We start from the raw sequence: 21,432 nt of genomic DNA on the forward strand, positions 1-21,432 counted from the left end.
CTGCTAAGGTATTCACTTTTATTCATACATACAGAGCTGGAGAAAACCTGCTTTTGATCTGAGGAGCAATGCACCATGCTTGGGCAGGAAAATTCAGTTTTTAAAATTCATTATGCATTAATGTTTTCCCATTGAATGATAGATCACCATGAACATTACAATTACTTTCTGTATGAGTAACCACAATCTTACTGAACGTTTGAACATTCTGTTAATTTCCATACATTGTCAATTATACCTTCATTAGTATAGCTTAGCCAACCATTCCACAGATCCATGTGAGGTTGCAGACAGGTGGAACAAACACCTCAGTGCTTGGTCCTCCCAACATTCCCGGCAGGAGTTTGCAAGGCAGATGAAAATTGTTTGAAAGTATTGTCCCTGCAAAAGCTCAAGCTGTGATCTGTCTTCAGTGCACAACCTTCTGGGTGCACCCTGGTTTTGGTGTTTTATTGAGAAAGTTTCATGAAATGCTTCTTCTCAGAGGTAAAAAAAAAAATCTAAAAGGAGGCAGAGAAATGCCTTCCTGTCTGATCTGCACCGACGTGAACTTCATTTGTTACTGGGTTTTCATTTGAACTGATCATTTTCTTAGCAGTTATCTCCTGAGGAAACAAAGTGGTGCCTTTCAGTATCCCTTATCAGTAGCTATAATATGGTTTGTGTTTGATGTGTTTTGTTGTCAGTCATGACAACGTTAAAGCCAGACTACCGTGTTACAAAGTGTGATTTTAAATTACCACCTGTGATAACTGCTAATGGCGTGAGGAGTCATGACAGACGACCGCTGTGCTCCAGGGTAAAGCAAAAACATGCAATGGCATTTTGTCTCAAGCTATAACTCAGTGCAAAGGCAGAACTTCATATTTCTGACAAATACAGATTTGGGGGGAAATGATTTAGAATCCTTCAAAGATTTTGCTTTAGTAATTCAGAATGTTTTAATATCAAAATTAATTGTAATTCAACACAGTGAAAGCATTACAATAAATAGCTAAGTAATAATAAAATATATGTTCAGCTTGGATATCAGGAAAAATTTCTTCTCAGAAAGAGCAATGAGGCAGTGGCACAGCTGCCCAGGGAGGTGGTGCAGTCACCTCCATGGAGGCATTCAAGAGCCGTGTGGATGTGGCACTGAGGGATGTGATCAGTGGGCACGGTGGGGGTGGGTTGGAATGGGACTTGGTCTTAGAGATCTTCTCCAACCTTAATTATTCTATGATTCTATGATATGTGCTACAGTTACACCACCATTGGAATATAAACATCAAATCATAATCTTTGGAAATTATTAGAAGTGTGTGTTTTAGAGTGCTAGTAGAATGGAACAATAAAGTTGGGCCAACTCCCTATAACCTCTTCCAACAGAGAATTTTTCAGGCTTGGTATCCTCCTTGGACAGATGTTGATTTTGACAAAGTTGTCTTTATGACAGTGAGTTGTCAGTAGGAGTTTTCAACCAGGTTGTTCTGTTATCTCTGTTATCTATCAGAAAATAGGAGCTGGTGGTTGTTTCATCTGGGAAGGTGAAGGCAATAATGGTTGTGCTTTCTTCTTTGTCATGTTAGATTATTTATTTATAAAGTACGATGCAAATATTCTTTGTTAGAGCATGGGGATGGTGGTGAGGGAATGCTCTCACACACATACAGGACATTGTAAGTGTGAACAAAGTGTTTTTAAAGATTCAAAGCCAAGATAACATGGATATATTTATTAGAAGCAATTCTATAATCTGTTTGTTGTATCCGTACATGTTATCTTGAGCCATTTGGTTGATTTTAAGATTATTAGAATGTAGGCAGCTTCAATCAGGAGTTTAGCAGAGTCCAAAGCAGCAGAATGCAGCCATGGCATCCTAACTTGAGAAGAATTCGAAAGATGGCCACTATCAGACAAAATACAGCAGAAAGAAAGAAAAAGAAAAAAAAAATCATCAAAAAATCATCACTTTTGTTATTACAGACATCACTTCTGAAAGCTGAATTTATTATCCACTAGTGTCTGGAGCTGCCTATGTTGCTCATCTTGGAGATGAGAGGCAGCAGTGCTGTCTGGCCTTGTGCTGAAAACCTGAATTGCATTCGGCACCAGCAAAGACAGTGTCTTATCAAGAAAACTGAGGTAATTCCCCAGAACACAAAGCCTACAGGAGCCTACAGGTGTGCACTTCTGTACACTGATCAATAGGAAGAATACAAAAGAGCAAAATAACACCCTTTTCTTTTCTTTTCTTTTCTTTTCTTTTCTTTTCTTTTCTTTTCTTTTCTTTTCTTTTCTTTTCTTTTCTTTTCTTTTCTTTTCTTTTCTTTTCTTTTCTTTGCTTTGCTTTGCTTTGCTTTGCTTTGCTTTGCTTTGCTTTGCTTTGCTTTGCTTTGCTCTCCTCTCCTCTCCTCTCCTCTCCTCTCCTCTCCTCTCCTCTCCTCTCCTCTCCTCTCCTCTCCTCTCCTCTCCTCCGTACTATTATTTGATCATGTGTTGTGGAATTAACACCTTGTGCTCAATCCAAAACTCAGTGCTACAGAGCAATGGGCTGACCAGAAATGGAAACACAGGTTTATCAAAGGAGAAATGCAAAGCTATATGGATCTAGCCATCACTGACAGGGTAGCACACTTCTCTTAGTACATTAGTTTTGCCATGCGTTCCACTGCTGTAGTATTTCACCTTTGAGATGTGACCTTTGAATCTTTCCATACGTTTAATAGAACCATACTGCTGCAGGTGGCTGTGGTAGGACCAAGTGTGAAGATCATGTACTTCAGTGTAGGCATTATCCTTGAGCTCCATGTCTCACAGCTGTTGGGAGCGGAGATGTCCTCAAGATAGCTGATAACAAGGAGGGGTTCTGCAGATACATTGATCAGAAGAGGAAGGACAAGGAGAGTGTAACCCCCTCTGAAAATGAGAAGGGAAAAATGGCAACAACAGACATGGAGAAGGCTGAGGCATTCAATGAGTTCTTTGCCTCAGTCTTCACTGACAGCGAGTCTTCCCATGTCTCCCATGTCCCTAAACCTCTAGGTGGGGCCTGAGGGAGCAAAATCCTTTATACTGCAAGCAAAGAGCAAGTTCAAGACCAGCTGACGAGGCTGCACATGTACAAGTCTATGGGTCCCAATGACGTGCATCCCAGGGTCCTGAAGGAAATGGCTGATGTGGTTGCCAAGCCACTCTCCATCATATCTGAAAAGCTGTGGCTCTCAGGTTCAGACCCAGTGACTGGAAGAAGGAAAACATCTCTCCAATCTCCAAAAAAAGGGGAAAAAAAATCTGGGAAACTACAGGCCAGTGAGTCTCACCTCCATGCCCAGGAAGATCATGGAACAGATCCTCCTGGAAACTACGTTAAGGTACATGAAGGATGAGTAGGAGACCCAAGACAACCAGCAAAGCTTCAGCAAGGGCAGATCATGCTTTACCAATAGCATAGACAGTGGGATTGAGTGCTGATGAACAAAAGTCTAGATGTGAGCCAGCACTGTGCGCTTGCCACTTCAGTAGGCCAACAGTATCTTGGGCAGCATTAAAAGAGGGTGGCCAGCTGGGAGAAGGAGCTGATTGTCCCTCTCTACTCTGCCCTCGTGAGACTCATCTGTAGTACTGTGCCCAGGCCTAGAGTGCTGAGCATAAGAAGGATGCAGAGCTGTTGGAGTGGGACCAGAGGAGGGCCTTGAAAATGCTCTGAGAACTGGAGCACCTCTTCCTGCGAAGAAGGTTTGAGAGAGCTGGGATTGTTTAGCTTGGAGAAGAGAAGGCTCTGGGGGTACCTCATTGCAGCCTTCCAGTACTTGAAGGGAGCTTACAAGCAGGAGGGAAGTAGACTTTTTACTTGATCTGATAGTGATAGGACAAGGGGAAATGGTTTAAAATCAAAAGAGGGGGCATTTAAATTAAATATTAGAAGGAAATTCTTTACTCACAGGGTGGTGAGGCACTGGCACAGGTTGTCCAGAAAAGCTGTGGATGCCCCATCCCTGGAGGCATTCAAGGCCAGATTGGATGAAGTCCTGGCTGGCCTGATCTGATGGGTGGCAGCCAGCCCATGGGAGGGATACTGGAACTGGATGATCTTTAGGATCCCTTTCAACCCAAATCATTCTATGATTCTATGGTTCTATACTTCAGTACAGTCCATGGATCCTAGAGAACAGTCCTTCTTCTTCCTAAATTCAGCACTCACATTTAATACCGTGGGATCAATCACAATTTAACCTCAGCCTAAGTAACAAATCAGAAGCATTCTGTTTTGAAATACATCTGTATTACTCCCATTGTGGCGCACTGTTCACTGATGTATTATTCTTTGTCTTCATTTTTGTTTGGTGAAGATCAGCCTGTTTTTGGACTCTTTAAATATATTTAAAGAATAAATGAAACTAGAGATTAACAAAGAAGCCAATATCTGGGGATACTGTAGGTCATCTATATAGTCCATCACATGGAATAAATTTAATTAATAATAAATATCAAACCATTCAACTGAGTAAAGGAAGAGTCATTTTTAAGGGTACTCTAAGACTGGCACTGAGCTCTAGATGAGCAAGAACAAACCAACAAGTGTAAAAAAATAAGCATGTTTCTCTCCTCATCTAAAATTAGCTCATTTTGTTGCTTTTACTGATCCATACATATAACCAAATCTAAAGACCGAATATGGTGCCTCTGTTGGACTCCACAATGTATGTGAATCAAGCAAGCATCAGCATTAACAAAAGAAATTATATCAGTATGAGAACGAGTCAGCTCAAGATTTTTAAAGTGCTCAGCAAATGATCTCAATATTGCATGAATTTGCATAGTTTTTATGTAGATTCTACATTAACAATTTATGAATTAGTAGTCATTGATAATGCAGCACCTGTGATGCATATTCCTAAATTCATTGTTTCAAAGGGATCACTCACATGCAGAAAGGCAGGCACATGCAGAAGACTTGCAGCTTTGGGAGTAGCTATGACAGTGTTTGTGGTGTGAGGGGCCACATCTTCAACATGGAATGCCTACTCAAAGCACTGATGAAAACATGGACCCATGTTCTCTCTTTCATCACTCAGTTTTGGCATCTGCACTTCTCCAATGTCCAAGAGCAAGGTGTACATTCCAAATGCTCCACCATTTCTATGGTGCTTGAGACCAAAGTCCAAACCATCTCAAAGGCCTTCTCTCTTCTGTGGCTCATCGTTCTTCACCCTCAGCCTCTCCAAGGCCACAGAGCAGAGGCACGAGCCGTGACTGTTTACCAAATAGCTGTGCTCACACTCCTAGCAGAGCTCCTGAAAAGGTGCTGTTTTGTGTGCAATTCCCAGTGCCTTATCGCAGACAGCTGATATTTACCCTCCTGTCTCCAATAGTTTTGTTCATCAAAGCAGCAGCCAGTGTTGTTTTATGATGTGCTGTATGACTACCATGCGTGTGCTCAGCATGGCTGCCTCATTTATCACTGCTCAGCCTTCACACTGGGCCATCATCCATCACTGCCTCCTTAGAGCACAGCCAGAACCTGGTCTGTGCTGCTGCCCTAGCCCAGAGTCATGTGAACACTCCTCAGCAGGTCCCTTTGTCCTGAGGCTGCTATTTTTTTTCCTGGAAATGTGACTTCTTCTATTTAGTTCCCAACCAAGAGTCCAGAGTAGAAAACCAAACTTCAAAATTCAATTGACTGTGCCTAATGGAGGGGATTTTAATTTGTAGCCCTTGACCCTTTTCTATTATCAATGGAAATAAAGACCTTTTTTGTTTCATATTTGCAGCTAACGGCAAAAGACAAATTTTAAGATTTTAATTTTTTGATTTCTATAATGACCTCCATGTCCACTGATAAACAATGAATAATCACTGTTTGAGAAAAGCAGTTCTAAGAGCAATCTAGAAAGTGGACAAAGGAACCTTTGAACCTGTTTCATATGCAGGGCAAAAAGAGCTCAGGAATACATTTGTGTCTGCTTCGCTTCTTGTGCTACAGAAAGACAAGTGTCCTTTTTATTCCATTAAATAATTGTACTGCACTTATGGATTTGTCTCTCACAGACCTGTTCATTCTACCCAAGTGATAAAACTATTAAATAAAACCAATACAATGATTGAAAATTGTACCCAATGTAAAAGCTGTAAATCTAGAGATTTCTTCTACTCCTGGTGTCACCAGAGAGGAAAACTCCATTGGTTTTATGAAGATTGTATATTAAAGTAGATGTACTGTATCTACCAAGAGAGTGGTGAGGTGCTGGAACAGGCTGCCCAGGGAGGTTGTGGATGCCCCGTCCCTGGAGGTGTTCAAGGCCAGGTTGGATGGGGCCCCAGGCAGCCTGGTCTACTATTAGAGAAGGATGCTGGTGGCCTTGCATGTGGTGGGGGAGTTGGAGTTTCATGATCCTTGAGGTCCCTTCCAGCCCTGGCCATTTCGTGATTCTGTGATTGTACTGAACTAATCATAGAAATGGGTTTTCACTTGTTTCTGTGATTTAATATCCTTGCTATTTGATGTCATTCTATTTCTTGGACACTGCTGTGGCGTGCATGAGGAGGTGGTGGATGGGACTTGTGCATCTCATAATTCTCTCTCTGGGATTTAGCTTCCTGTAGTTGAAGAAATGCTGAGTGAGTACCAGAAATTCACATTTATGGAGTAGAATTAACAGCATTTCTGTTTTAGATGGACTATTTTCTCATTGTATCTCAGGTTTTCATCTGCTTGATAACTTGGAGATGAAGGCACAGGCTCAGCATGGGGACCTTGGGTGGCCTGGCTATGTAGAAGACATGCTAGACCATAAAGACAAGTGCCCTTCACCTTTCAGCAGTGTGCCTACACCAGCATTAATTCACTGCAGTAGAGATGGGTAACCTGATGCGACCAGTACAGCAGCCCCTGCTTCTATTTTATTTTCAGATGAGCTTATTTTTGAGTGAGCTTCAGAGTGCCCCCCTGGGTGAAATGTTCTCAGTGTGCGTGTGGTTTGATGATGCTCAAGGGGCCAATAATTGGATCAGGTACCTATCTCCATCCCTAAGAGCTGGAGGGATCCTTTTGGAGAAAAGTGAAATCATCGGTCAGACAAGTAGTTTGGAGACCACTTGATGTGCTTCTTGTTCAGAGCTTCCTATTATGCTTTACTGCAGATCACTGATGATGATGGAACTGAGTCTGGGGAAGATCTCCAGTAGCAGCTTCCAGCCAGATGCAGCCCCATTCACTGCAGCCCTTTGAGCTGCAGCCAGTTCTCTCTCAGCATAACATGAACCTGCTCATCTCACAGCTGGACAATCTATCCAGAGGATGCTGTGAGGGATGGGGAGAATGACTGGACTGTGTTCCAGGGATTCCCAGGAAGTCAGATTGGGAAATAAAGCATTGTGAAGGTAAACAATGAAGGAAAAAGAATTCTGAGGCTTCTGACCCTTCTTTCTCATGTTGGTATGGCGAATAGCACAAACCAAATTCACTGGAGAGTGAGCAACAGCAGAACACTGAAAAACATTGCAATGTGATGCTACTTGAAGGCCCGTAGGAAGTGAAGGTTGTTCTTCCTCTGTCCTGAAAGCCCATTTGATCAGGAACCTGAAGGAAGCATAGATATGGTGATTTTTTTTTCCCCTTGCAAGGACCCACAGCCTGTGAGTTCTGGTGCTGTTTGGAGGCTTAGAGGTGGACAAATGCCAGGAGTATTCATTGTGCCTGTCTGCCACGAGGGTGACCAACAACAGAATGGAGCAACACCATACATTTGCCTGAGAAAATAAAAAGAAAAAAAAAAACAGGACATGCATTGTGAACAGAAACATTTTTATGAAAATGTATTTTTTCAAGATTCTCCATATGTGGAAGACAAAGGTCTAACAGCAAAAGATGTGAGGCACAAGTCCTATCTGTGAGAGTCATGCTCTGAGTAGAACTCGCAGGCCTGCTGCTGGCCCAGGACAGACTGCATCAACTAGGAATCCAGGCTCTGTATGTGGTTACATCACTGAAGTAGAGATGCCAGGCTTGTGAGGTGCTACAGCCCCTGAGCCACAGCTGTGGGACTTCTTGCCATGGCAAAATCCCAGCCTTAACTAACAGGTTTTCCCCTGCCTATTGATTTCCCCGGTGGAATCAGAGAAGACAACACAAATCACATATCATCAGAGTGATGACTTTGGGCACAGCAAGGCTGAATTTGTGCACTGACTTCTGCTGCACATGTGTCTTGTACTGGAATAAGTTTAAAAAATAGTTCATCTGTTACAGTGACACAAGCCTAGAGTAATTCCCATTGCACCACTGAGTTGTACTAAGATACAGGGAAGTAGAAGGATGTGGTTTGTGGGCTTTACTTGCATTTAGAATACAGAAAAATAGGAGCAGTACAATCACATACTTGTGATAAGCTGACTTGGCTCTTCATGCTGATATTTTTAGCTAAAGCTTTTTTGTATCTCTAAAAGCATCCTGCTGTGCATTGGAAAATTTCCATGCAGATAGAAGGAGGTCAACAAAAGGCTCTACTCAACCTGCAGGACATGGTCTCTACAAAATATTGGTACAATACAGTCATACATGGCCGTACATTCCTATCCTGTACACTTGGTTGATCTATTAATAATATAATATAGAAGTTTGTGTTCAGACAGTCAGATGCAAACACAGATAACATAACACATCCTGAATACTATCTTCAAAAGTAATTTTAAGCCTTCAAAATGCAATGAGAAGATGAAAGTTGTTTTGTTATCTCAGCATTTCTCATCCCAGTGTACTGCTAGGACTGGAAAGTTGGAAGACTTAGCACATCTTGGTGAGCTCTGCCTTACATGAGCTGAATAAAAATATCAGATAGTCATTTCACATTCATGTGCAATAATCATTTGAGGAATGTGTTTTTTCCAATGTTAAAGAAAGGAGCAAGCTGCACTGTCTTCTTCTGCAACATCCAGGCTCTGCTTTACCAGCTGCCCTGTCACAGAGCAGCTTGCCTCTGTTTTCTCACAGGCTCCGCTTTCCACATGTGATGCACCAACCACTGAGCAAACCCAAACTCCTTGCCCCATTTGCTGCACTCCTCCATTGCCAGCACTGCACCAGCTTCTGCAGGTGGCTGTACAGCAGCACTGCACTGGCACAGGTTGCTCAGGAGGTGGTGGATGGAAGCTGAAGTTGGAAGGGACCCTTAAAGGCCATGGAGTCCAACTCCCTGCAATGAGCAGAGACACCTACAGCTCCAACAGGTGCTCAGTATCTCATTCCAGCCTGACCTTGAATGTCTCCAGGGATGGGCATCCAAACCTCTCCAGGCAACCTGTGCCAGTGCTTCACCACTCTAAAAAATAACAATATACATATATTATACATCTCTTGCATATAAGGTTTCAGAATTGCTGCTGCAAATCCTGAATGAAAAGGCAAAGGATATTGGATATTCCTTGAGAACAGCCTGAGAAACACGAAAACTTTCCATCTGTAAAGTACTTGGCACAGTCAAAGGTGAGAAATGTGGCTGGACATAGGATGGATTCTGAGTTAGAAGAACCATTTCTCAAATAATTCCATAATTCAGGCAGACTTACAGGTCTCACATTCAGCTCTTTTGGAGTTCCTTGTCTTCATTCCTCTCACGGATTTCTCCATCCTTTTTATCCTTCTCTATTCCCAGGACAACACTGTTTTGAAACAGGGCTATTTTTGTGTGAGTAGTTTACATGTCCCTCCTTTTCCTGTTACATTTTCACTGGTTTTGTCCAACTGCTTCTTTGATGTCTCCTCCCACATGAAAGGCTGAACCAAGGAGAGGAAATAGCTCTGCACACTCAAACATGAGTGCAGGGTTCCTTTATAGACCTCACTGTCTGGAAGCACTAGGCCTGGAGAAAAGCTAAATGGTAAATCTCAACTCTAGGAATCTGTCTGTTGAAAGTGGACAAGAATAAAAGAAGCAGGTCCTGGAAACTGGCAGCTTTGATTTGGTCCTCCTGTGGCACAGGTTTTACTGACACAGATTAATTATTGTCCTGATAGCTTGTAATGAAAGCTAGATGAAACTAGAGGAACTATGATAGAGATGTAGAAGAGCTGCACTGGCTGTGGCTGTCAGGTTACCATGTTTATACAGTGATGATTTTGAAAGGTCAGACAAGAGTTGAAGGACAACAAGACATAGATAGCTGCACTTTATCTTCAGCATGGAGGAAATAGAACTAAACACAAAGAAACTGCCCCTGTTTCTGGAAGCCCATGCATTAGGGGTCACTGGAGGCCAGGAGTAAGCCAGGGAAGGATCACTCCATGCTCATCATGCTGTAGATGAGTTCTCCACACTGTCTCTGAATGGCTCTGACTCTGAGGTTGCCAAACACTTCCAGCTTTGACTGAAGTCAGTGCACAAAATAAACGCAGCAGTTTTCAGACAATAAGTTTTGCACAGTGACACAAACAGCCCACAGAACCACCTCTTGCTGATGTCAGCCCTCATCACTCAGTCCCAGTGGTCCATCAGCTGTGTAGACACAAAAACCAGTTTTGCTGATAAAACAGTGAATTGTTTATTTTTAATATATCCCAGTTTACTCAAAGAAACTCCCACTGACTGTGACGTCTTGGTTAAAAGCATGCACAGGTACTTTGTGGGCTTGACATGCTGCTGGGTGTGTCTGCCCAAGGCACAAAGGCGTATCCACCACACGGCACAGATACTGATTAACGTTTAGGTATTTGCCATTAAAACCCAGTTCTGTGCGAGGCTGGAGAGGGCTGCAGTCGCCCTCAGATCGTGAATCCTCAGCTACCGAGGATGCGGTCTCCTTGGAAATAACGCTCCCTGCAGGGAGAGCATCCCTCAGCAGTACTGACTCCTGCCAATATAAGGCAGCTCCCCTCTTTCCCCTTCGCTCCCCGCTATGTTACCCAGCCCTCCCTTCATTTCGATACCCCTCTCCCCCGTCGATGCCCACTCGACGCCTCCCCACCCCCACGTCGGGGAGATGCAGGGCCGAGGCTGGGCCCCGCTTCCCACCGGATCCCTCTCCCTCCTCAACCGGAGGAAGCACCCGCGCCCCGCAGCCCGGAGCCGCCTCCCGCATCTCTCCGCCGGAGCCTCTCCGCCTTTCCCTTCTCCCGTAGCCGCGTTCGTTGAGAGGAGATCGCTTCGAGATGGCAAACGTGGGAGGTGGATCGCCCCTAAAAAAATGATGGTGATAATAATAAACAAACAAACAAACAAACAAACAAATAAAAAATAAAGCCAACCCGAAGCGGGGCAGCAGGGACAGGGGAGGGCGGTTTGAAGCGCCTGGATGAAAGGTCTGCGCTCGTTTCAGGCGCTCAGAAAGCGGCCCGAAGGATGCTATTTTGCCGCAGTCTGGGTTGTTTCAGCCCCCAGTTGCACAACAAACCGTTTAAACATTTCAGCACAAAACAGATTCCATTGTCGGGCTGCACATTAAAAAGTGTTATTCGCTTTGAAGTTTTTGTCTAATGGCTCTAAACTGAAAGAAAATGTTTTCCTATTACTTAATTCAATCATAGCGAAGAGGCTTGGTAAAAAGCCCACGGATTTTGCCCAAAGTGTGACAGAGTTCTCTTTGTGTTTGCTTATCCTCTGCTGTCACACACTTTAATTCGCCTCTCTTTATCTGGCATTCAAAACTTTCTTCAATGACATTCAATAAGGTCCAGCGGCTGGAAAAAAAAAACTGGTTATTTTTTGGGATATTCTTTCCCAGTGGCTTTGGGCTCGGTGTGCATTCAGGGGCCGTTAACCCTTTGCCTCCCCGCGACTCCGAGCGCTGCGGTCCGCCCCGAGCAGCGGATCGCCTCGGGCCGTCTGGGCCCCCCCCCGGCGGCCGCGGCTCAGCAAGGCGATGCGCCCCGGCCCGGGGAAAACCTTTACACGCCGAGTTCTCTACGAATGAAAGCGGAATTAACCAACCCCGTTAATGCTTTGAAGGGAAGGGCACTTGGAAATTCTTACTAAATCAGTGTAAAAATCGAGTTCTCGCTCGCATTCGTTTTGGATCATCCCTTGATTTTCCTGCACCGATTTGTTCCCATCCCCACATTTCCAGGCTCGAGCACCGATCTCGTCTCGGCAGAAGTGCGGGGATATCAGAGCAGCGAACCCCGCAGCAGGAGCCGCAGAACGAGGCGCTGCGCTTCCCGGGCGGTCCTTCTCCTCGTCCGAAGGAGCGGCTGTTCCCTTGCGGCGCAAATCCCCCACGCTCTGCGCTTCGTTGGCAGCGCGTCTCTTTTTTTCTTTTTTTCTTTTTCTTTTTCTTTTTCTTTTTCTTTTTCTTTTTCTTTTTCTTTTTCTTTTTCTTTTTCTTTTTCTTTTTCTTTTTCTTTTTCTTTTTCTTTTTCTTTTTCTTTTTCTTTTTCTTTTTCTTTCTCTGTTTCTTTTTCTTTTTTTTGTCCCCACAGTATTAAACAGGAAGATGGGGAGCAAAAAACGCTCCGATGAGTCCTTTTTCCTCATTTAGTGTCTCTCCTTCACCCCCTAACCCGTCGGCAGCAAAAAGCCGTTTTGCCGGTTGTGCCCGGAACGCGGCGCGGCTGGCGGTGCTGTCTCCGGGAGCGGACAGGGACCGCGCGGGGCCGTGAGGGAGCTCGGCGGTGCCACAGGTGGGAGAGGAGCCGGGGAGCGGCGGGGGAGCGGCGCGGCCGGCAAATAACCGAGGGGGAGCGGGCCGAGAGCTGGGCTGAAAGAGAAGGAGAGCGATAAAGAGAAAGAAAAGAATATTAAATCGCGAGAGAATGAGAAAATAACCCCGCCAAAGGGAGAGGAGGGGAGAGGCCGCCTGCTACGGCGTGGGTGGGGTCGACAAGAATAGAGTACATTATGCAGTTCATTTAGTTAACAAGGGAAATAATGAGGGAGCGTGCGGCGTGAATGCCAAGAGAAGCGGCACAGAAAGCCCATTGAGCGCCCGGCGCCGCCATCACATGGCGCGGCCGCTATTTAAGGCGGGCGGGCGCCGTTCAGCACCACTCGGGCTGGCCAGCGGCGCTGCGCGGGGGCTGCGCGGGCGCTGCGCGGGGGCTGCGCGGGGCGATGCCGCGCTCCTTCCTGGTGGACTCGCTGGTGCTGCGGGAGGCGGGCGAGAAGAAGGGCGAGGGCAGCCCCCCGCCGCCGCTCTTCCCCTACGCCGTGCACCCCTCGCACCCGCTGCCCGGGCTGCCGGCCGGCTCCTGCCACGCGCGCAAAGCCGGGCTGCTGTGCGTGTGTCCGCTGTGCGTCACCGCCTCGCAGCTGCACCCGCCGCCGCCCGCCATCCCCCTGCTCAAGGCCTCCTTCCCCCCGTTCGGCTCCCAGTACTGCCACCCGCCCCTCGGCCGTCAGCAGCACTCCGTGTCCGCCGTCAGCGTGGGGCACGGCCCGGCGCTCTACCAGGGCGCCTACCCGCTGCCCGACCCCCGGCAGTTCCACTGCATCTCCGTGGGTAAGGGGCACGCGTGGGCGCAGCATGCGGAGGGAGGCCGGGGGGGAGCGGCGTGAGGATAGAGGCTCGACGGGGCGGACAGGCGCCGCACCCAACTGGGTGCGCAGGGTATGCGGGCGGAGGGAAGAGGGAGGGGGGCGGCCCCCTTGGCCTTCCCCGGGGAGTGAGGAGGGTGCGGTGGGTGCTGAGCTCCGCTCCGCTCTGCAGACAGCACGTCGAGCCAACTGCCCAGCAGCAAGAGGATGCGCACCGCCTTCACCAGCACGCAGCTTCTGGAGCTGGAGAGGGAGTTCGCCTCCAACATGTACCTCTCCCGGCTGCGGCGAATCGAGATCGCCACCTACCTGAACCTCTCCGAGAAGCAGGTGAAGATATGGTTCCAGAACCGCCGGGTCAAACACAAGAAAGAAGGCAAAAGCGGATCCCACCGGGGAGGGGGGCCCGGGCACAGTTGCAAATGCTCGGCCCTTTCCACCACCAAGTGCTCAGAGGACGACGAGGACTTGCGCATGTCTCCGTCCTCTTCGGGGAAGGACGACAGAGGCCTCGCCGCCACCCCCTGACCCCCGGCTCCGCAGGGACTGTGCCGGGAGCGGAGGGGGGGGTCCGTGCAGCCCGTTGATTTTCTACCGTTTTGTATAATCCGTGTCGTTTGCGAAAGACTTTCTCGCCTTTCCACACCCCCGACGCGTAGCGGCGGCCGTGCGGGTATCCCGCTGCCAATAAGGCGCTCCTCGGGACTCCCGGCGTCCCACGTCTCGCTTTCCCATCCGAGGCCGGGGGTTCCCGCAGCCTCCGCGGGCAGAACCGGACCGGAGGGCAGAGAGCTCAGCGCGGGGCGAGAGCGGGCGGCTGGGGAGGGTCGGGGCTGTTTGGATAATTGTCATAATATCGGCTTTTTTTTTTTTTTTTTTTTTTTCTCTCCTACCAAACTGTACTCTTCTGTTTGTTTGTTTGTTTGTTCTGTTTTGACATTGTCGCTGGTGGGCGCGCAGCTATGGCTGTACCGCCCCGTCCCCGTCCCCATCACCATCCCTCCCCGGGAGATATTTATTTATTTATTTATGTGCTGAGAAACGATGGTGGCGATGTTAATAATGACGATGATGTCAATAAAGGCTCCGTTGGTGATTTATTTCCTCACACAGAGCCGTACGCTGCCGCGCTCCGGGTTCCGGTACACCCCGGGGCATTTTTCTCTCCCTATCTCTGACGGACTGAGCTCGGCACCGGGACGGGCACCGAGGTGGGCATCGGGAGTCGCCCTCCGCTGCCCGTGGGCACTGCTCTCCGAAAATTGAAGGTACGGGGTGCGGGGAACTCCTTGTCCGACACCCCGCCGGTTTGGAGAATCCCGGGAATCTCCTCGCAAAGCCGCAGCCCGGCGGAGAGTGCCGTCGTAATAAAATATGCCCCGCTGAAAAGCAGCCGGGAAGTGACTACGGCGGAGCACCGGTGGCGATGCTCCCCCTCCTCTGGACGTGACGGGGGGATCGGGCGTACCTCCTAAGCTCGGTGCCGTCGGGCCTCTGAGCCGTGCGCGGAGGGAGCAGCTCCGTTCAGCTGCGTGCAGAAATGCGCTCCACTTGGCTCACGGGGACGTGCTCTCAGATCGCCGGCTCTGTGTCCCTCAGCCCCGGGCCGTCTGGAAGCGGCTCCGATGTCTGGGTACCTGCTATCCCTACCAGGCCCTGGGTCACCCCTGCCTGAAGATCCCCAAAAATCCCCGCAGAAAGAGCCCACAAGCCGTGCACACGGGCTGAGTGCAGTGCCACTGCCAAGAGAGCCTCACGTCTCAACCACCAAAGGGGAACTTCACCCTCCGTCCCGCTGTGATGACCATGGCCACGGAGTACTTCAGGGGCCTTCCTGGGTAGTGTCTGCTCACTTCTGTGCTGCATAGCATCACTCTGACTCCTTTCCCTGTGGCTGTTTGTACGTCCCTTTGTGGATGAGGGATGAAAAATCCCCATGGGGTGAGGACCTGACCTCATTGCAGGAGGCAGTCAGCCTCATGCTATCCTGGACCCACAGTGTCCCCTGTTTGCCCTCCATAGTGGCCCAACTCCAGACTGCGACCCCCCAGCCAATTGGCTCAGCAGGGCCCTGCAGCCCTTCCAGCCCTCATCCCACTCCCTGCCAACACTAACCAGCCTTGTTTGGACGAGTCATTGCAAAATAGAGACAGCAGCAGTCCAATGTGGGCTTACAGGGGGCTGGCATCGCAGTCAATAAACATCCATGCATGGAGGCTTGTGCGTGCTCCTTGTGCCCCCCTGGCATGGTTTGCAGCCAGCTGGCTGCCAACTGGAATGGGAGGAACACCAGCACTGGGCATTCAGTGTTGCTATTAAACTGCTATTGTGGCTGTGATGTGGAAACTCAGAATCCCCATTTGGCAGCACGTCCCCCGCAAATCTTCACTTCTCCCCAAGCACCGCAGGCACAGGGGGTGCAGGCTGCAACATTGTCCCCATGGGCACACACAGCATGGGGAGCGTGCACTCACATCTGCATCTTTCACAAACTGAGTTTGGGGATAATCCTCAGCCTAAAAGACATCTTGTATATGTAAAGCAGCAACGAGAATTCCCCCATATGGTGTAATTTCGTCTGAACAGCAGTGAAGGGTCACTATGGATGCCCCCAACAAGGCAATATTAATATTCTCTGATACGCGCCGGCCTCTGCTGCAGACCCCATGTCCCCTGCAAAGCCCACGGGGGCTCTCAGTGCACTTGACAGTCATTATGCCACATCCACATGCAGAGATAATCCCTCCTTAGTTGGGCATTTTTCTAATTTAGTGAGAAATCATTACGGCAAATGCTCAGAGTGTCATTTTCAAGGACCCTGGTGTTGGGCAAATTAAAGTCATTTTGCTGTAGGAAGAGCGTGGGCACCTCTGCTAGAGCAAATGTCAGAACACACCAATTTTCAACTTTCTATCTCCAGCTATTTTGATGGGTGGTTTTTGAAAGTTACTTATACATTTTAGCATCTGAAATGCCTGGTCCTTTGTGACTGCAACAGGAATAGCATTTGCAAATCCACAAAAGGAGTTTGACCATCTTTCAGCAAACCATTTTCCATTATATTTTTATCTTGAAGTTGAAGTATTTCATGGAATCACAGAACCGCTAAGGTTAGAAAAGACCCCTAAGACCATCGAGTCCAACCCCAAACCATCCCCACCGTGCTCACTAACCACATCCCCCAGGGCCACATCTCTTCAACACCTCCAGGGACGGTGACTCCACCACCTCCTGGGCAGCCAATGCATTGCCACTCTTTCTGAGAAGCAATTTTTCCTTATATCCAACCGTAATATTCCTATCAAGAAGAAAGGAAACTCTTTGGGTGCTACTGGGACTTTGAAGATTAGGCACCACAGCAAAAGTGGCTTATGCTGACAGGGGAAGGAAGATTGGATGTTCACAACTCAGTTTCTCACCTGTAAATGTATTTACACAGTGTGTAAATGTGTTTTTACACCCTGAGCTGGCCCTGCGGTCCTGGAATACGTCTACTGTAAACAGATTGATTCTGTTCTGAAATGGCGCTCCATTGGGTGCAGCTGGGTGCTTCTACTTGTGTTTACCTGGAATTTTTCTTACCAAAGGATCAACCTGGAAAATCCAGGCTCTGCTTTTCCTCCTCAGGCCTTGACATAGACTGTGAAATTTGGTTCTGTAATGACAGTATGATTATGCCTGTGAAAGTTATTACTTGAAAATGTGGATGGGTGTTAACTTAAGACCTGAAATAAAATGTTTCTGTATGACATTCCAAATGGTTTGAAACACATACGTCGACATGAACAATCTCTCAGTTACATTAATTTTGAAAGTGTTTTTGCTATGAACACAAAGTACTCATTTACCGAGATGCAATTATGCAGGATCTGATCTCCTAGGATACTGACACTGATGATGACAGCAAATGGCTGTGCCCGTTGCTTAATGCAGCTTTAGACAGACCAGCAGTGACTGGTGCTGGTCTGCTGGCTGCTCTATGCACTATGTGCTCTATATACACTATATCATCCATATACACTCCAGGAGGCCCTGAGGTGCTAAAAGAACAAAATTAAAAGAAGTAGCAGCAGCGATCATAAAAGGAAAAAATGCTTTCATGCTTGGATTTTATCTCTTTCCCATTCTGCTGCAATTCCCATTTTCTCTGTTGGCATTTTCCATTGGGCCCATTCCCAGCAAGGCACACACAGAAAGGAGCAGACTTTCATCTTACAGTTATTACCAAGTTTTCATAGACCACACTGGAAAGACTTCAGGATGGGCACAAAACGTGCCCTGGATCCTGTCCCTAGCTTTAACATGTGTCTGTTGTCTTCCCAAAACCCTAAAGGCTGATGATGAATGCTAGCTACATGTGCCAGTGAGGAGCTGAGTTTTCAGTGAAGAGTTTGAACAGCCAAGTAAATAACCACAGACAGTGTCAGAAGGGTTGGGTTTTTGCATGGTTAGGTATTTCACCCTTAGAGTTCACCCTGGCTTCTGCTTTTTTAGTTTATCTGATAAAATAATCATGTTATGATCTGGGCTTGGAACAACAGGGTTTGAGTTGTGAGTCACGTCCTTTCTATCTCTTATAACTCTAATAATAACTCCTGATCTTTCTGTTTAGTTAGTACTCCGCTATCACAGCACCATGCACTGCCCTTGTTGGTGTCTTAGCTATACTTTTGCAGTTTTCTCTGCCTGGATGGCAGTAATTCCCCATGGAAGCAGTGGATGGGCATTTTGTCCACATGTATTTTAGAGGTGTTTCAGCTACCTATTATGGTAGGCATTGCTGCCAAAAAAAGCACTGCTACAGTGAGTCTTGAGGCAGAAAAATGCTGGAATTCTGTTCTTGAAAGACCCCTCACCACTCGAAGCTGAGAAGTAGGTATCATTCTACATCATGCCTGTGTTAATGAGCTGCTGCCTCCCTGCTCAATGTGTGTCAGCCTAGCAATGCTGGAGTCTGCAAGTAACCACAGGAAGGATGGATCTGTGAGGAATATCCTCACGCTGATGGTTACATCCCCACCTCTGTGGCTGACCCCAGATCCAGCTTCATGTGTGGTCAGCCATTTTCTTCCAGCATTCACAGTTCCTCTTTCTGTCTTTTCCCTGGGTCCATCCTTTCGGAGATCTCCTGTGACTCAGCCTCTCAGCCTTGCTGGGACAGCTATTGAAGACAACGCTGGTTTCCAGCAGTGGTGAATAAGCAGGGCTTCAAGGGATGTGCCATAGAATTGCAGAATCTTCCAGGTTAGAAAAGCTCTTCAAGATCAAGTCCAACCATCAACCTGGATCACCAAGCCCCATCACTAAATCATGTCCCTTAGTACCTCATCTACTGAATGCCTCCAGGGATGGTGACTCCACCAATCCCCTGGGAAGCCCATTCCAATGACCCACCACTGTCTCCATACAGAAATTCTTTCCAATGTCCAACCTAAACCTCCCCTGGCACAATTTGAAACCACATCCTTGCCTCCATCACTCATTACGTGAGAAGAGAGACTGACACCCTCATCATTGCAGTTTACCTTCAGGTAGTTGCAGAGTGCAACACAGCACAATGCACACAGCGACCCCTCACAGTCCTTCCTGCACTCTCAGCCCCACCAGCTCCTTCCAGCCAACACTGCCATTCCCCTTCACTCTACACACCCATCCCAGCTCCTCTGCAGCTCTGCCAACTCACACAGCCTGCTTACTCTCTGCCCTCATTACTCTCTCTTCTTTTGGTAAACCATCTTTTCACAGTGTATTTTTTTAATTTTCTTCCCTGTACTTCAGCCAGTCACTTTTCAGAAGTTAAAACACATGCTGAAATACTCTGCCAGAACCAGCTCTGGCTCTGGATTTTCTTAAAGTTGTTTTCCACCCTCAGTTTGGCAGCTATTTCCCCCATTCCCCCAGAACGTCTCATTTTCCAGCTCTTATGTTTAGTTTTGCACCCAGTTTAGGGCACATATGAAACACACTACTGAAAGTGAAGCTCTCTTCTTTTTCCTCTTCCTTTCTTTTTCATTTGTTAGGCATATGTGTAAAGAAACCTTTCAATGTGTTTGCAGAGCTGGAATATAGCAGGGTGATACAAAGCATTCTGGATATTGCTATGCAAATGACATGCCAAGAATGTTTAGACTGTACCTTGAAGCAGTAAACAAGTTGATTGTCATGGTGTCATGGTAACTAGAGCGGGATCCACTTCATGTGAATGAGATCCCAACCTATGTTTTTATTTGGATTGCTACGTTCAGGTGGCAACCCAGTGCTCCAACACTCATCATCTCGATTGTCCTCTGGAGACCCAGAGGTAGAAGAAGAAGCCTCAGGTATGGCGCTACCATTTAGAAGGAAAGAATGGTCTGCTCTGACAAACAGCTTCAGGACTTGGAGGATACTGAAGTGCGTGGAGACCTCAGCTGGGTGACCTGTGAGACGATGCCAATACCCATAGGCATTTGCCATTTGCCCCAGGCAGCTCTGCATTCTCACCACTGTAGTTTCCATCTATGGAGATGATATTTAAGGTTGGTGACGCTTGTGTTTGTAAACCAGGAGTTGGGCCAATGGTGAACTGCTCCTGTCTTACAAAAGTGTGCACATGGGAGAAGTCAGTAGGACTTTACTGTGAGCAGCATGTGTAGCTGGTCTGTAGGACCAAGGCCTCAGTCTGGTCAGCGGACTGTATTGCCCATTTGAAGCATGATTTCCTTGAAGGAGAGCTGTGGCTGTTTCACTGGTTTGTCCTGGCCATTTATCTTTGGGTAACAGCACAGCTCTTTAATGGCACAAGAGTATCACAGTGATGACTTAGGCATTACTGAGTTATTTTTCCAACCCTGTGACTCAAAGCTGAGGCTTTGATAAACCACCTCATTCACCAAGGTCAGTGCAAAGTGCTCAGCCATGTTGAGCCACCTCAGGCTCCAAACCTCATCTTCTCTCTCTGCAAACAGAGGGTTCTTTCACAAACCAAACCAGGAATATGGCAATATTGTCATGCTCCACAGAGTAAATGTGTCAGTTTCCTAGGTGGCAACACAAGGTTAAGCTAAGAAGATCTCATTATATCAAGCGCTCAAAAACTTTTGTTTTTTGAAGGCCGGTGTACCCAAAGATGAGTGCCAGTCGATCTCAGAGCATTGGCAGAGGGCTTTGTCCTTTCTGCATTTTACATCACTGCTGATCTGGAAGGAGAGCCCAAGAGTTGCACAGCCAACTTGGCACAGACCACAGCAATGGCCCTGGGCAGACATCTCTGTCTCTATGATGTTTCTTCAAACTCACACATAATGTTGCCAGGCACAACACAGAAGCAAGACAGCAACTACACTGTCAAGCCAAGAATCCATCCTGTCTCTAGCAATGGACAAAAGCAAAGGTCTACAGAAGGCTGTAGGGACAGATATGAAGTCTCAAATCCTCTGCAGCTTGTGAAACTCCAGAGGCTTTTTATGAAACTCCAATGAAAATGATATCCACAACTGTGCCCTGCTTTCTGAAACTCGTGTTACCTTTCACTCACAAACTTTGTAGTCACTGTGCTTTCAGAAGAAGCTTGCTGGGCCACTAGCAAGATGGGAATCCTCCCACCAGCTGTAGAATGGGCCTTACACTCAGGCTCACACTTAGCAGAAAAAAATGACATAGCAGAAAAAAAGCATACAAAGCCTGTGTTCTTGTGCTGGAGGATTTCATTAAACCCTTTGATAATGCTCTGTTATGAGCAATCCTAGCAGATTCAAAGGGATGAGAGAATGCTAGGCTGGAAAATACCTCTGAGAAGCCCATACATCTCATGACTTCTTTCTCCTTTGATGTCCTGTGTCAGACCTTGACTTAACTTGGCCCTGTAGGCACTTGGGATGGCGAGTGAGTGGTAAGGTGTGGAGCTCAAAGTCTAAAATCAGCTGGACAGCATCAGACTAGGACTAAAATATCTCCAAAGACAAAATGACATAGAATCAAGCCCATCAAAGCTAGCTAAAATATG

General features: G+C 47.2%; 2 protein-coding genes across 2 annotated transcripts in view; one reads left to right on the forward strand and one right to left on the reverse strand.

The window, feature by feature from the left end:
- The window catches only part of MTIF3 (mitochondrial translational initiation factor 3), a 206,601-nt gene that overhangs the window by 141,311 nt on the left and 43,858 nt on the right, over positions 1 to 21,432 (reverse strand). The window lies entirely within an intron of this gene.
- On the forward strand, positions 13,026 to 13,976 carry GSX1 (GS homeobox 1). Its single transcript, XM_052671449.1, has 2 exons — positions 13,026 to 13,413; positions 13,621 to 13,976. Exons 1-2 carry the CDS (start codon positions 13,026 to 13,028, stop codon positions 13,974 to 13,976), a joined length of 744 nt encoding a protein of 247 aa, XP_052527409.1.

The sequence above is a fragment of the Tympanuchus pallidicinctus genome, unplaced genomic scaffold (assembly GCF_026119805.1).
Source record: "Tympanuchus pallidicinctus isolate F22 unplaced genomic scaffold, pur_lepc_1.0 scaffold11, whole genome shotgun sequence".
NCBI classification, from domain to species: domain Eukaryota; kingdom Metazoa; phylum Chordata; class Aves; order Galliformes; family Phasianidae; genus Tympanuchus; species Tympanuchus pallidicinctus.